This window comes from Osmia lignaria, chromosome 13 (assembly GCF_051020975.1).
Source record: "Osmia lignaria lignaria isolate PbOS001 chromosome 13, iyOsmLign1, whole genome shotgun sequence".
In the NCBI taxonomy this organism is placed as follows: Eukaryota; Metazoa; Arthropoda; class Insecta; order Hymenoptera; family Megachilidae; genus Osmia; species Osmia lignaria.
In genome coordinates this window covers 3516031-3529164 of record NC_135044.1, presented here as the reverse complement: position 1 = coordinate 3529164, position 13134 = coordinate 3516031, and the positions used below count along the sequence as shown (strand labels likewise).

The 13134-nt window shown below is 44.5% G+C and overlaps 1 protein-coding gene across 4 annotated transcripts in view; it reads right to left on the bottom strand.

Annotated features, from left to right (window-relative positions):
- The window catches only part of LOC117602310 (uncharacterized), a 91058-nt gene that overhangs the window by 15911 nt on the left and 62013 nt on the right, over positions 1-13134 (bottom strand). Inside the window, exons 1-2 of one of the 4 annotated variants that reach the window (XM_034320158.2) lie at positions 6546-7154; positions 3171-3436 (exon numbers count right to left, since the gene is read on the bottom strand). The exons of 2 other annotated variants lie outside the window; for them this stretch is intronic. In XM_034320158.2, coding sequence (XP_034176049.1) covers positions 3171-3436; positions 6546-6550 — 271 coding nt within the window. In that variant the 5' untranslated portion in view covers positions 6551-7154. Of the gene's footprint in view, positions 1-3170; positions 3437-6545; positions 7155-13134 lie in introns of those variants that run through there. One more of the 4 variants, XM_076691767.1, reaches the window with a different exon arrangement.

Genomic DNA, 13134 nt, shown 5'->3' with positions numbered 1-13134 from the left:
TCGTCCGCGGGGGAGGATGAACTCCCTTCTGCTCGGCTCGCTTCAACGTCGATGAGCGAGCAAACCGACAAGTCGTTTCTTTGGCGAAAGAACTCCGTAGGACGAAACGAGAGAAAGAGAGGCTCTACCGGGAACCGGCAGAAATACTTCATTACGATGAAAGCTTTGCTTCTACCTTCTCAAGTCTCCTCCATACCCTTCCTCCTCCGTTCTCCGTCCTCTCTATCTACGAGTAACCGTGTGTTTCTCCATCCCTGTTTGTACGTAAAACGTGCACCTATACACACGTTGCAATCCACCACCTTCTCCTCTTTTTCTTTTTTTTTTTTTTTGTCGACTTTCCTTCACCCTCCTCCTACCGACCCCTTTCTTGCTCCATCTTCGTTTCGCGCACGCGAAAATGCGTGTCTTCGAGTGTGAGAGTGCGTGCCGTGTTCTCGTGCATTTTTTTCTCTCTTCCTTTTTTTACAGGGTAACAATGAGACCGGGTATTTTAGACGATGGGAAAAGGAGCGGAAACGCGAGGACACGAAGGGGAATTACGACGATCGATGCTCCTCGTCGGGACGACCGGATCGTCGCGACGAGCTTCTGAGTAATTGAGTCCGACGAACGGGACACGGAGGGTGTTTGTGGGAGGAAAGATTTTCAGATTGTTTCTTTATTCTAAGCAGCTTTATAAAATCTTTATTCTAGGATTGATTTTAATTATTTCATATTGGAAAGAGAGAATTAACAAGTTTGTTACTGTTTTGATTTTCAATCAGGTACTTTGGGTTTGTTAATACCGATAGTACAGGGTAGTTTTGTAAAATATAAATAAGTAAATATCAGTCATTTATGAACAATTACACACCTATTCCACGTTTTTTACCGCATAGAAAACGAAAAAAAAGGGATAACAGCACAATGCTGATCGAAAGAAACTCGAATCTCCTGAAGAAACTTCGCATCACCGTAGAGCCCGCCAGTCTAATCGATTCTCATTCAATTAACAATCCACCCCAGCCAGTCTCGCAGGAAATACGAGCGAAGAAGCAACCCCTTCCCAGTAGAGTCTAGCTCGGCAAGATGAGGAAGGGCCCCAGACGAGGAGAGAATCGAAAACTTTTCAAGCACGAACACTCACACGACTTACACGAACGTCCAATAACCAGATTAGCTTTGGCTATTTCCCGATGGACCGTTTGTTCGATACCACCCTCAATCCTGCTTCCGGTACAGTTTTGCGGAGGATCGTGAAACGTGTCCAACAGTCCGAGTGGAAGATAAACGGAGACGGTCATCTTGCTAATCGACGTCGTAAAATTGCCGTTCAAAATTTGTTTCGTTGTTCAAATGCAAGTCTAATCGCGAAATACTAAAAACTATAATGATTTAAAGAAGGTATAGCAAAATAGTTAATTACGAATAATAGGAAATTATCACCTTCCTGTAGTAAAAATATCTGCGACTGCAACGGGGTTAAAAGTTGACAACATTTTCTGTATTGAAATTACATTTGCAACCGCTTCAACTTCTAACTGGTTAACCATTCCGGTAAAGAGAAAAGTATGCATCTACGCGTATGCGAGACTGCAAGCGCACGCATGCATTCAACTGCATAGTTAGTTGGACAACTAAAAAGTTTGCACTCGGTCGCGAAGCAACTAAACGGTTGGTCAACTGCGGCACCAGCGGCTTAACGATTGACTACTTTGCGAGCTTTTTATCGTTCCATTACACGACTGTACTAATCGAGGTGGAAAATTGACGTCGCGGCGAACGCCAAGTGAAAATTAAGACGTTTACGTAAGCGGTAATATGTTTGCAACCCCCCGTGAGATATCAGTATTTCGCACTTACAATTTACAGTACTCTCGAATGCGTTATAATAAACAGTCGTACCAACACTCGAGCACTATTTCTCACCATGTTCCCCTTAACCTTCCCCCCCAAGAAAAAATGAACCCTTTAAGAAATTCCTGTCACGATCAAAATCCGATTTCCCTGACGACACATTACGCTTGCCGGCGTGCCAAATGGCACAGCAGGAAGTCGGCTCGCGAGTTAACATTTTCCCCGGAAGCCACGGGAAAGAGCACGACGAAGAAAACGGGTCCGCGGTTGCATTCCGCGCGAGATTCCAGCGAGCGAACGAGTCGAGGGTGCTCCTGCGGAGTACATCGGTTCCTCGAATCTTTTGTCGTGCCGATTGTGGGAAGGGGTGGCAGGTTGGCAGAGGGTGGTGCGGATCGTTCGGTGAGCATACGAAGGAAAAGAGACGAGGAACGGGCTGATGGTGGTGGTGGTTGCAGGATGAAATTTGCAAATGCTCCGACAAGCCAGCCACGAGAGTTCCAGCAGGCTGCGGGGGTGGGGGTTGTACATCAAGCAGAAATGTACGTGGTGCCAGGGATACGGCGGTAAAAGAGCGACGAAAAAGTGTCGCTTCGACAAAGGGTGCAAGCTGGAGAAGAGAACAAGGGACGAGAGGGGCGGACGAAGAAGAAGGGGTGTAGGAGGAGGAGGAGGAGGTGGAGGAGGAACGTAGAGAGAAGCAGAGGCAGAAGGGGGTGGTTCGAGCGTGCGCGCATCATTTTTGCCGAGGAACAGGCACTTCCCTTATTCGCCGTCGCCGGGGGAACGTGAAACGGGGGTAGAAGAACCGAGGCGAGGAAGAAAATGACGGATAAAGAAGCTTCGAGGGGAGCTGCGGGAAACGGGCTTTGTCGATTCCCGGGTATTTAACGGAAATACCAACCGGAATACCTTCGTCCCCATTCCTCTTTATCTCTTTTCTGCTCCTTCGGTACACACCCCGCATCCCTACAGGACCAGCTATACGAATCACCCGAGCGTGTGTCGAGGCTCGCCGGACCGACGACGAACCAAAGGGTACTACTTACGTTTTCGCGTAACATTAACTGCTGTGGCTTTTACTGCCGCGACGTTGTGACACTTTCGGATCGGAACTCATGACCGTTGGCTATCGTGACACTGACATGTTTTTCGAGTAACACATTCTTTGTAACTTAAAGTATTTACAAAATAAAATAAATAACAATTTAATTATATGTTCTTTACAACAATGAACCTAAAGAAACTCAACATTCCCCAACATCTTTCATAGAATATAAAGTATCTTCTACCTAAAGAATAAATTTTCTTTAAAAATGGAAAAAACTCACCAAGCCTCTTGGAGATCTCGCTGTTGTGCATTTTCGGGTTCTCCTGCGCGATCTTTCGTCGCTGCAACCGGGACCAGACCATGAACGCGTTCATCGGCCTCTTGATGTGCTCCACCTGCGCCTTCTTCGTGGTCGGGCCAAGAGGGCTGCCGAGGCCAACCCCCATGGGACCGACCCCCGCGCCGCCGGGAGGCGACGTACCCGACATACCCTGCATACCGCGCAGGGTCTCCGTGAAGGAGCCGTCGCACATGTTGCCGCCGGCTCTGTAATTAAACGCAGCCACCAATTAGTAACCCCAACGGCTACGTTAATGGAGGGACACGCCCACGTGAAAACAGCCTCGACGACCTCGAGTCCGACTGACCGAGGAGACCTCCAGCCCGTTCGGAGTAAGCCCTATTGTTTTCGACACCGGACAACACGACGAACCTCGACCCTACCGTGATTTACGATCTACGCGACGTTATCTCGGTTATTTAGACCGTTTCTGTGTGTACATCTTCGACTTTATGTTTCCCTAAATTCTATGACGAGGATGGACATTGAAATAGGATTATGGTACTTGAGAATTGCTGTCTTAAACCACTACCATACGAGTCCTTTGCAACAGGGTAACATTGAAAATCTAATAATCCTTGTGAATCGTTATTAAACATAAAAGAATATTTATTAATCGTACCGTTATTAAGTGTGTTAACTAATGTCATTCTGAAGAACTATAGCCCCTAGTGCAGATCATTTTATTTCCTAACAAAAACTGTAGTCACTTGTTAAAATTTTGCATTATTTAACGATAACATGATTTATTAACAGAGCACGCGAAAAGTTTCCAGTTTCACTCTTAATAAATTACAATGTTAATTTTGCGAATAGAGAGTAGAATGTTACGAAATAACTGGAGTCAATAAATACACCGTATTACGACACTCGTTTCAATTATAATCGAACAATTTTATGCTAAGCTAATCAAGAATAAAAAGCCAACAACCGCATCATTAGTTTCTGCTCTATCAATTTTCAAACGTACAATTTGATGCTTGTCACGTTGTATTGTTACTGTAACACGTTCACGACAAGTTTCCTCACGGACACGAACAAATTACCGAGTCCTAAATTGTAAAGAGTATGAAAAAGTTGAACACCGTCGCGAGGATAACGAAAGATCTCCGAAGCGAGCGAGTGATTCACCTGACGCTCCTTTTTTCTCCCTCATAAAAGGTGCGAATCTTAAGCGTCAAAAGCTACCAGAACGAGATTAAAGTCGTCAAGAAAGTGCTGAATAATCTTCTAAATTGAGGGACGCGTTGCTTCAATCGTCATTGCGTTCATTCTGGTGCAACAAGTTCTTCTACCAAACGTGTACATAAAAAAAAGAGAGACCTTCAATTACCTTATTTTGATAGAGTTGCAACTACTTCGAAATAGTGAATACGGTGAATAGTAACTTTGTTGCGAAAGAGCAATAAAAGCATTAAGAATAGTATCGAACACTTCATTTAACACTTTGATGGCCTTAAATTTCTGAAATCTTTCAGTTACGCATTCCTTTTTATACCTAATAGAAGATTGTTCATAAAATCGTATTTAGGAACCTCGTATTTAAGCGTACACTTTGAAATTTTAATTAGTATATCTAACCCTCATTGAGCAAAAAAAATGGCGAAATTACTGTTTTCTACGAATTCAATCGACTAATATTAATATTAACTAATATTAATCGACACATCGTTTCTGCAATCGAATTTCTCCAAGCATCTCGGGAGCAAATTTGAAACCCTCTAGAACCCCATCTCGCATACCGTCGCTTCTCGTGGCTTTTTTTTTTTTTTAATTGTGCACCAGCGACACGTGGAAGAACCGAGCGAGGGTACTCGTTGAACCACTCGTCACGGTCCCGGTAATTGCTTATTCGTTTGCTCTTTGATTCATAAGCAAATTAATCTTATCCTTTCCTCGTATCAAAGCCATTAACCAATCTCGGCGCGTTGCTGCCTCCGTTACGCTCTGCTCCGTCTTTTTTAACCCCTAAATGTCACCCTTCGGGTAGAGACTCTCTCTCTCTTTCGCACGGTTTCTCCTCTCGAACTAACACAATTACACGGGGATCTCCTTGAGCATTCATTAAGAAAGGAAGGAAAAATGAAAGAAGACGGAGAGAGAAAAATCTGTAGTGGTTGAGGGAGTTAACCCCGGGGGCGGTAGTTACGATTTCGCGGGGTTAGAATCACCCTCGGTCCGGGCCACCCTCGAGTGTCATTCAGGCCGGATTAATAGATACGTTGGTTAGAGACGTTCGAGTCGTGAAGGGATGCGAGAGACGGCAACGTGGTCGCTTTAGAGAGGCCCCAAGGGTGCTCGGGGGTGGTTCAACGGAGAAGATGCTGGAAGTAATGGCTGTTGACAACGAGCGACGGGGGATTAGGAAGTGCTAATTGAATGTTTAGGCTACGGACTCGAATACAGCAAGCGGCAATTTATTGCTCCGTATTCGGATATTTTCTGACGGCAGGACAAAAGTGTCGTCGAAGGATCCTCGAGGAGATCGCGGAACCGTGCTAAAGTCGATTTACATTTTAATAGAAATTTTTCAACGACCAGATTACCCGATGTCGATTGTGATTTCCTTGAGAGGGTCAGTGACAGAGGAAGCGACGAATATTTACTCAAGTGGATTTGAAGAGTTTCGAATAACGAGACTGGTTTTCTCTTGGCTTCCGAAATCGTAACTATGTACACCTTTTCGGAGCAACTAGGTCACCGTCGCTGTCGACAAAAACCTACCCAACTGTGTTTACATCTTCAAAATTCAATTGAACTGTTGAGATTTCGAGCGACCGTGTTGGAACGGAAACATTACAAGGTTTAATTTGATATTACGTTGTATAAGATTGAGAATATTTCTATTAGGCAACTGTGACTTATATACGAATATTTAAAGACATTTACCTATAGATTTGATATGTTTCTTTGGTAGAACATAATAGAACTTTATTAGTAATCCAAATTATTAGTTACCAAATTATCTTTCAAACGCTTTGGTACTTTTATACATTCTAACGGCGGATCAACGAAACGTGCACAACTCTACCTACATAGACAAAATTGTCTACCCAAATTTCGAAACGAAATATCTTAATGTATTGAAAATATAACGATTAGAATGAGAATTGCAATCAGATTCAGCATGGATTTAAACTTAGATTTATAGTCTATTCATTTAGATTAGCATAGATTCGGCTCGACGTTAAAATTCAATTTCTATCCTAAAGAAAATTACCTTACAATCTATAAATTACTCCTTGTTTTATTTGGTCCCAAAAACACCGACAACACAGAATCACAAAAAAGTCTTACAACCACGTCTAGACTCACCTCATAAAGTGGCCGGCGGCCCGTTGGTGCAAGTCCAGCTCAATTTTGCTGCCGTGGTTGAGACTTTCGTCTCACCTGGTGCTGGACGAAAGTGCTCTTCAGAAAATGGCCAAACAGGCAAACGTAAAACAACAATAACCAGCAAGTCACTGCACTGTCATATCAGATCATCCACTCGAGTCTCGATCACTGTGTCTCACTTTTCCTGATTACCGATCAGACGTTCGTGTCGCGACCCGGAATACGATTCGACGACGACATTTTCAAAATTTCTTTTAAATGTCAATGACGAACTGTTCGCGTTGGAAACGGAGCTTGAAACAACACACGAGGACGAGCGCACGACGTGAACGGCGTTCGGTGTGCCTTCGCGGACGATAGTTTGGGGAGTGTGCACGCACGATCCGACGCCTGGTGCCGATCCACGGAGTCCTCGCGTTCGTCTTCCCCCACCGCTCGAGTTCGAACGGAGAAAGAACGGACCGGCCAATGGCGAAGCTCGATGGGCGGTGACAACGAGGTAAACGCGGTATCGCTGAGTCTGCTGATTGGCTGGTGACTCGAGACCGTCGATAACCAAGTCGACCCGTATTTCCCGACTCCCCACTCCTTACTACGGATCTACACCGTCTCCCTCCGAATATACCTGATTTTCCCTCTTCGTACAATACGACGACGGTTCGCCCTACCGAGTTTTCCTCGTTTCGCCTTCCTTTTCGCGAACTACCGGCGAAATTTCGAGCCTGCTATCCCTGTTTCTTACCGCGGATAATTTCTGACTGATGCGCGCTTCAATGCTTTCCTTCTCGCGACACAGGTGGCACAGTTATGCGATTGATGCTTGGAGAAATGTATCGTACCTTAATCCTGAAGTAATCTTTCCTTAAGCTTTTGAAATTCTAGATAATAATATTCTGAAGAAGTGTTTTCGTGTCTACTTGTCAGCCCCTTAATTTGAATCAAAGACAGTTCGTATTATAAATAAACTCACAATTTCCCCTCGCACTTACTCTGATTTTAATCTACGACAATTTTCAGCTATTATCACGAAGCGAAGTTTATTAGTACCAGAAGATAATTTTCCGGCAATAATTTTTGGTTCCAAGCGATAATGAATACCTAGGCTGTTTACGTCTAGATAATACAGTATCGGGGGTGGATCAAGCGTTCGAGCAAGGGAGAAACACGAAGGGACACAGCACCCTTGGAATGAGGAGAAGCGACAGGGAGTGGGCGAGGAGACAGGTAGAGTTGCTACCGCCACCTCCACCTTCACCGACCACGGGTACCAACCGACCCAGCCCATGCGTGGTAGAGAAGTGGTGGAAGAAGGTGGGACGCTTCGAGATGGTGGCCGTTGGTATTGCCGCGTCGAATTCGAAATAACGCTGCTAAGAATGGAAATAAGAAAGTGACTTCTCTCCTCGATACTGTTCACTGCCTTTCCCTTCCCCTCTGCCACAGCTGAGGATCCCAAGCATTGCCTCCGCAGACCTCACTGCCGGCGAGGAGTCACTCTTTCCACCGGGTTCTGTCTCTCCGAGAAAGGAGGACATTGTGTGCTCGATCCACGAGGCGGCCCGCTCCCGTACAAAATGGTAGCTCCCGGCGTTTTGCTCTTTTAAACGACTCCTCAGGGTAGGTCTTCGCGTACCGCACCCCCTGATGAACGATGTCGATAGGTGGACCACCAGTAGTGCTAATTCGCATAGTTGCTTTTGTTTAATAGCTTTGAATTTTTATATCTTTGGACATATTAAATTTCTGAGAATATAATCCTGAAAGAATTCCTTGATACTCGACCAATTTAGGCATTTTCGAGAGGGTTATTCGGGGGAGCTTAGCGGTTGAAATGGAAAACAAGAAGCATTTTGTTGGGATATCGATCAACATCAGGCAGAGTGGTTTGAGTGACAGACGAGGAGAATCCAACGATTTCATCGTTTCCACGTAACGGTGAAAAGGTGGCAGCCCGAAGTGGCGTCGATTACAAAAGAATTTATAGACCGTCCGTTTTCTCTATAGACACTCGATTCAACCCTCCTAGCTCATCGATCGCCTCTTGTTTATTCCCAAGTGGGCGACGAGGGTGCGCGGGCCACGTTTCGGCACCCCCTTCGATGCTAATCTGATAATTTCCTCAGCTCTGATCGTTTTCTCTCCGATTGACAGTGAAAATAGACGTATCTACATGTTTTAACCCTTGGATGAGGGATGCTGGATCATTCAAGATCCAGTTTTAAAATGATATTATAATAAAACTGAACATTTTGCTGCCTCGATAATAAATCAGCACAGAAATAACTGTAAGGACTTTCTATTTTTCTACCAAGAAAAGCATCAAAGTTTAATACAACTCGCGTTATGGAAATGTTTGAAAGGTCAAGAAATGTTGAAAAATTGACTAGAGATTATCAAATAATTTCCAGTCGACTCGTCGAGTACTCGTCCAGTGTTTATCACATAGAAGATTTATTTCCCCTCGGTGGCCGTAGCACGTGCTGTCTCCCCGTGTACGCATCAGGGTAGCCTCCATATTGTTGTACGCGTCGTGGAACATGTAACATATGAATATCTAATGCACCCCGTCCACAATTAAATTCGGACAATATGTTTTGTTTCGCGAGGGTCCGGGACCGCCACCCTCGAGAACCGCTCCCCATTCGGGATCCTCGACATTGAATAACGCCCCAAGTGTAAATCTCACGCTGTACAACGCCGATACCAAGAGAGACGATAATAACTTTCGGGCTAAATCAGGCCAAACCGCAGCCTCTCCAACTTGTCGAGCGAATGAAATTCGACATGATGATCACTGAGGTCGAAGCACGGAACACCCTCCTTATTAATCACCCGGTTCGTCGTTTAAAGAATGTAATTTATCGCTTCGCGAATTTTTCCTCGAGTGGAACTATCCGAAGAATGGATACTCGTTAAGAATGTATCAGTCTCAGCCGAAAGAGTTTCCTCAAAACTTCTTCCCTTCTAAACAATTATCTCAAATTTTTGCATTAACCCTTGAACAGCGAGCCTAAATCAATAATAAAATAAATTCATATTTAAATTCATTTAAATGAATGAATTTTATATATAGGAGAACGAATAGTTTAAAATTTAGAGAATGAAAATAATATGAAATACGAAATTGAATTAAAATTGTGGATCTCTCCATGGTCCGCCGTCCGAGGGTTAATGATGAAACAATCAAACAATCTCAAGTGTCACAAGGACACTACCAGACTGCCTGTTCGAAAAATCATGGAATACGTCCTTCCAGGTTCCGTGCCATCACCTGGTGGAGTTGCATCGTCAAAGGTGGGAACAACCGTGTCATCCCAAGCCATTGTCTACCCCGAATCCCGCAGTTTTGTGGTGATGAGTCGAGTCGGATCGTAAACGCGAGCCAGCCGTTGGGACAAAAGACGGCCACCAGCTTTTGCAGCAGGCAGCCTGATTCTCCTTTAAACGAACCAGCCGGGACAGGGAACGAGGGGTGCTGTTTAGCGAAAATGAAAAGGAATTTTATTAGCCCCCGGTGTCGGGTCGATTTAAGAGGCGAAACGAACGGAGCCGAAAGAAGGTGTCAGCACCACCCGCGGAATGGTGGTTAGGCGTCCACCTTCGGTACCGAGCAGCTGATCTCCTTGGAAATCGAGGATCGTCTCTCGTCGACCTTACCGCCATTGTCTCGCCTCTGTTTTGCCAAGGTGCAGGTGTCGCGGAGATAAGCAACAATGGCGACAATGGGCAGCCACCGGTAAAACTGAGCTCGTCCAAAAGGCCGGTGAGAATTGTCGGCACACAGCGGGTCGTCCATTTTGCTCTATTGCCGGCCGGTGGCTTACTTGTTTCCTTCTTTTCATAGACCCTGGCCGAGTAACTTGGGTGTAACAGTTTAATAAAAATGACCGGCTTCGAGATCTCCCGGAGGACCATTCAAGCACCGAAGATACTTGAACATTGTTGGTGCTGGGAGATTAGCAGAGTACAGTGTTGAAATAAAAATTCTATTTGTTATTCAATCTTTTTCATTTATCCCTCTCAAATCTTTCCCTAAATATCTCATTTTTATCGACGCATCATTGTCCATGTTCTATAGCTGCGTATCATAATTAGTAATTTGTTTGTGTAAAACTCTTCCATCCTCGATTCCCTTATTAACACTTTCACCGATCCCTTTCGTTCGTCAGCGTGTAACAGTCCCTCGAAAGAGCCCGAGCGCCATATTGTTTGCCGAAAATCACCTCGTTGTTCCGGTAGCTGATTCGGCGGTTGTTCACGACGGTAGGATAATCGGTTCGCTCGTGGTCTACAGGTGTTCTACAGGCTCGTGGCCCTCCCGACCATGGGCAGGCCGCAAATAATTAATAACAGTCGAGCGACAAATCCCGGAAGCTACGTCGTGTAGGCATCAGGCTGGAACAAAGGGGAACAGGAGGGCTAATGCCCGGCTAATGCTCCCTCTAAGCCCTTTAAAAGCATCCGACGGCGAGCCAGGGATCCGTTGGGATCCATCCTTCTGCCACCTACTTACATGCGAATTTGCACCTACAAAAGCCCTCTTCCACGGGGTTAGGTTAACCCTACAGCCTTGAAAAACGTTCACGTGTTTTTCCCGAGCACACCACGGGTGTCGTTAAAGCGTTCGATCAACCGAAAAACACATTATTCGCCATTATACGATCGAATTCCGCACAATGGTTTCCGCAATGAGCGCACCAGTTTACTTGGTAATTTTACGATCAACTGTAGGTGGATTATTCGAATATCCTTGTCTCTCGGGGTTAAAAGACGTTGTTCACCATTGAATTGAGATTTAACTGCTTTTGGAGAATCGAAGAAGAAACGATGGGGTTGCGAGATTGTTTCCTCCGAACTTCAACGAGGACAGTCTTGGACCTGAATGCGTACATTCTCTGTTTGCTCATTGTTCGGTCACTTTGTCGTGAAACACAATGGGACAGTATAGCTGGCTTTTGTACGCTTTTCAATAAAAATACTCGGATTTATATTTGACAGATTATACCAAGCGTTTACCTGAAACTCCGTACAAACTACCGGCAATTATTCGTGAACAGGATCCAAGTGTGTCCTATGGAGTACAGTTAGACGCAAGTTTCAATTGTTCTATCGGCACAAACGCGAACGGTTACGTTGCATCAGAGATCGTATATCATTTCGAAATTTACTATTCGACACTTTCAACCGCGATATACATATGTAACGTGTTCGTTAAAATCTGATACTTATATTTAGCGTCGATGCCTAAAATTCACCAATTTTCACGATACGAAGGAAAGGTAGCGTGAAAAGGACTCGATACGAATAAACTGAACGAATGGCAAGGAATTACAACGACAACGAGCTCGACAATCAGGTAAAAGAAAAAAGAAAATCTTCGATCCAGCTATATACCACCTCGTCTTCAGCGTTCTCTTCTAGCGATACGTGGAATTGATGGATGAGAATACGACGACACGAATACTGAATACACCGCCGGTTGGTATTCCCAACGCGGAATACACGACGGCTCTCAAGCTTTTAGCCCGGGCAAATAAATCGCGGGTTGCGAGCACACGCGACATTCGTGGATAAATTTTCGTCTCTCTCTCTCACTCTTTCTCTTTCTCACCCCTGTGACACCTTACGGCGTTGACGTGTGTCGCCTACTCGAGAGAAGAATTCCACATTTGTGTACCAGCCTGACGGAATACATCCCAGTTGGTCCGTCGAATTTTCAGCCTGAAATGCTTCCAAACCGCGAGCGTTCTCTTTCAGCAAAGCTGAATTTCCAAACAGGCGCGCATTGATTATTATTTTAACTCTGAACGATAATTCTGAGGAAGTCTCAATAGGTGAAAGTTTGTTCCGGTCTTAGAAGCAGGTAGTACATTTAATTGGAGTTAATCGTTAGGGTTTTTGCTTTTCTTGTTCCAAGCACCTTGAAACGGTTCCAGGTTTTATGAATATCATAAAACTTGAACTTCAGAAATCGCTTTAGAAACGAAGGTCTTAGAAATATAAGAAATCTATTGAATTTCTAGCTGGAAGTAAACGATACTTATTATCTGCGAAAGATCAACTTTACAACGTATAATAAAGCTGCTTTCATACACCTTTGATGAATTCCATTAGTCTACAAAATAAGTGCCAGTAATCTTAACATTTTTCTCTATAGAAAATGGTTAAGGAAGGTATAAAATCAAACGTTCGGAAATAACCGGAAAATTATTTTATGGTTTATGAATTTTGCACAAAGACGAAATTAGTCGCATGGTGAGTTTGTGACTCAGGTAAGATGGCTAAGTTATACTGCTTTCAATTTTACAGTTACCCTATACAACTGTTCAAGCATACCTAGCGAATTCAGAACATTGAAATTTTCCTTTGTCATTTTTCGTTTTAAGGCGGTAACGCGACGAATGTAAGTCGCAAACTGACGAACGAGTGTATTCTCGCGGAGCGGACACGCGCGATGCGAGAAGGAAATCCGGGATAAGCCGAATTTAGGATCAAAAAGTGGATTCTCTTCATCGTGGCTAGAATGTCCATCGAGAATCGTGTGTGTCCGTCTTTTTTGTGCGCCGCG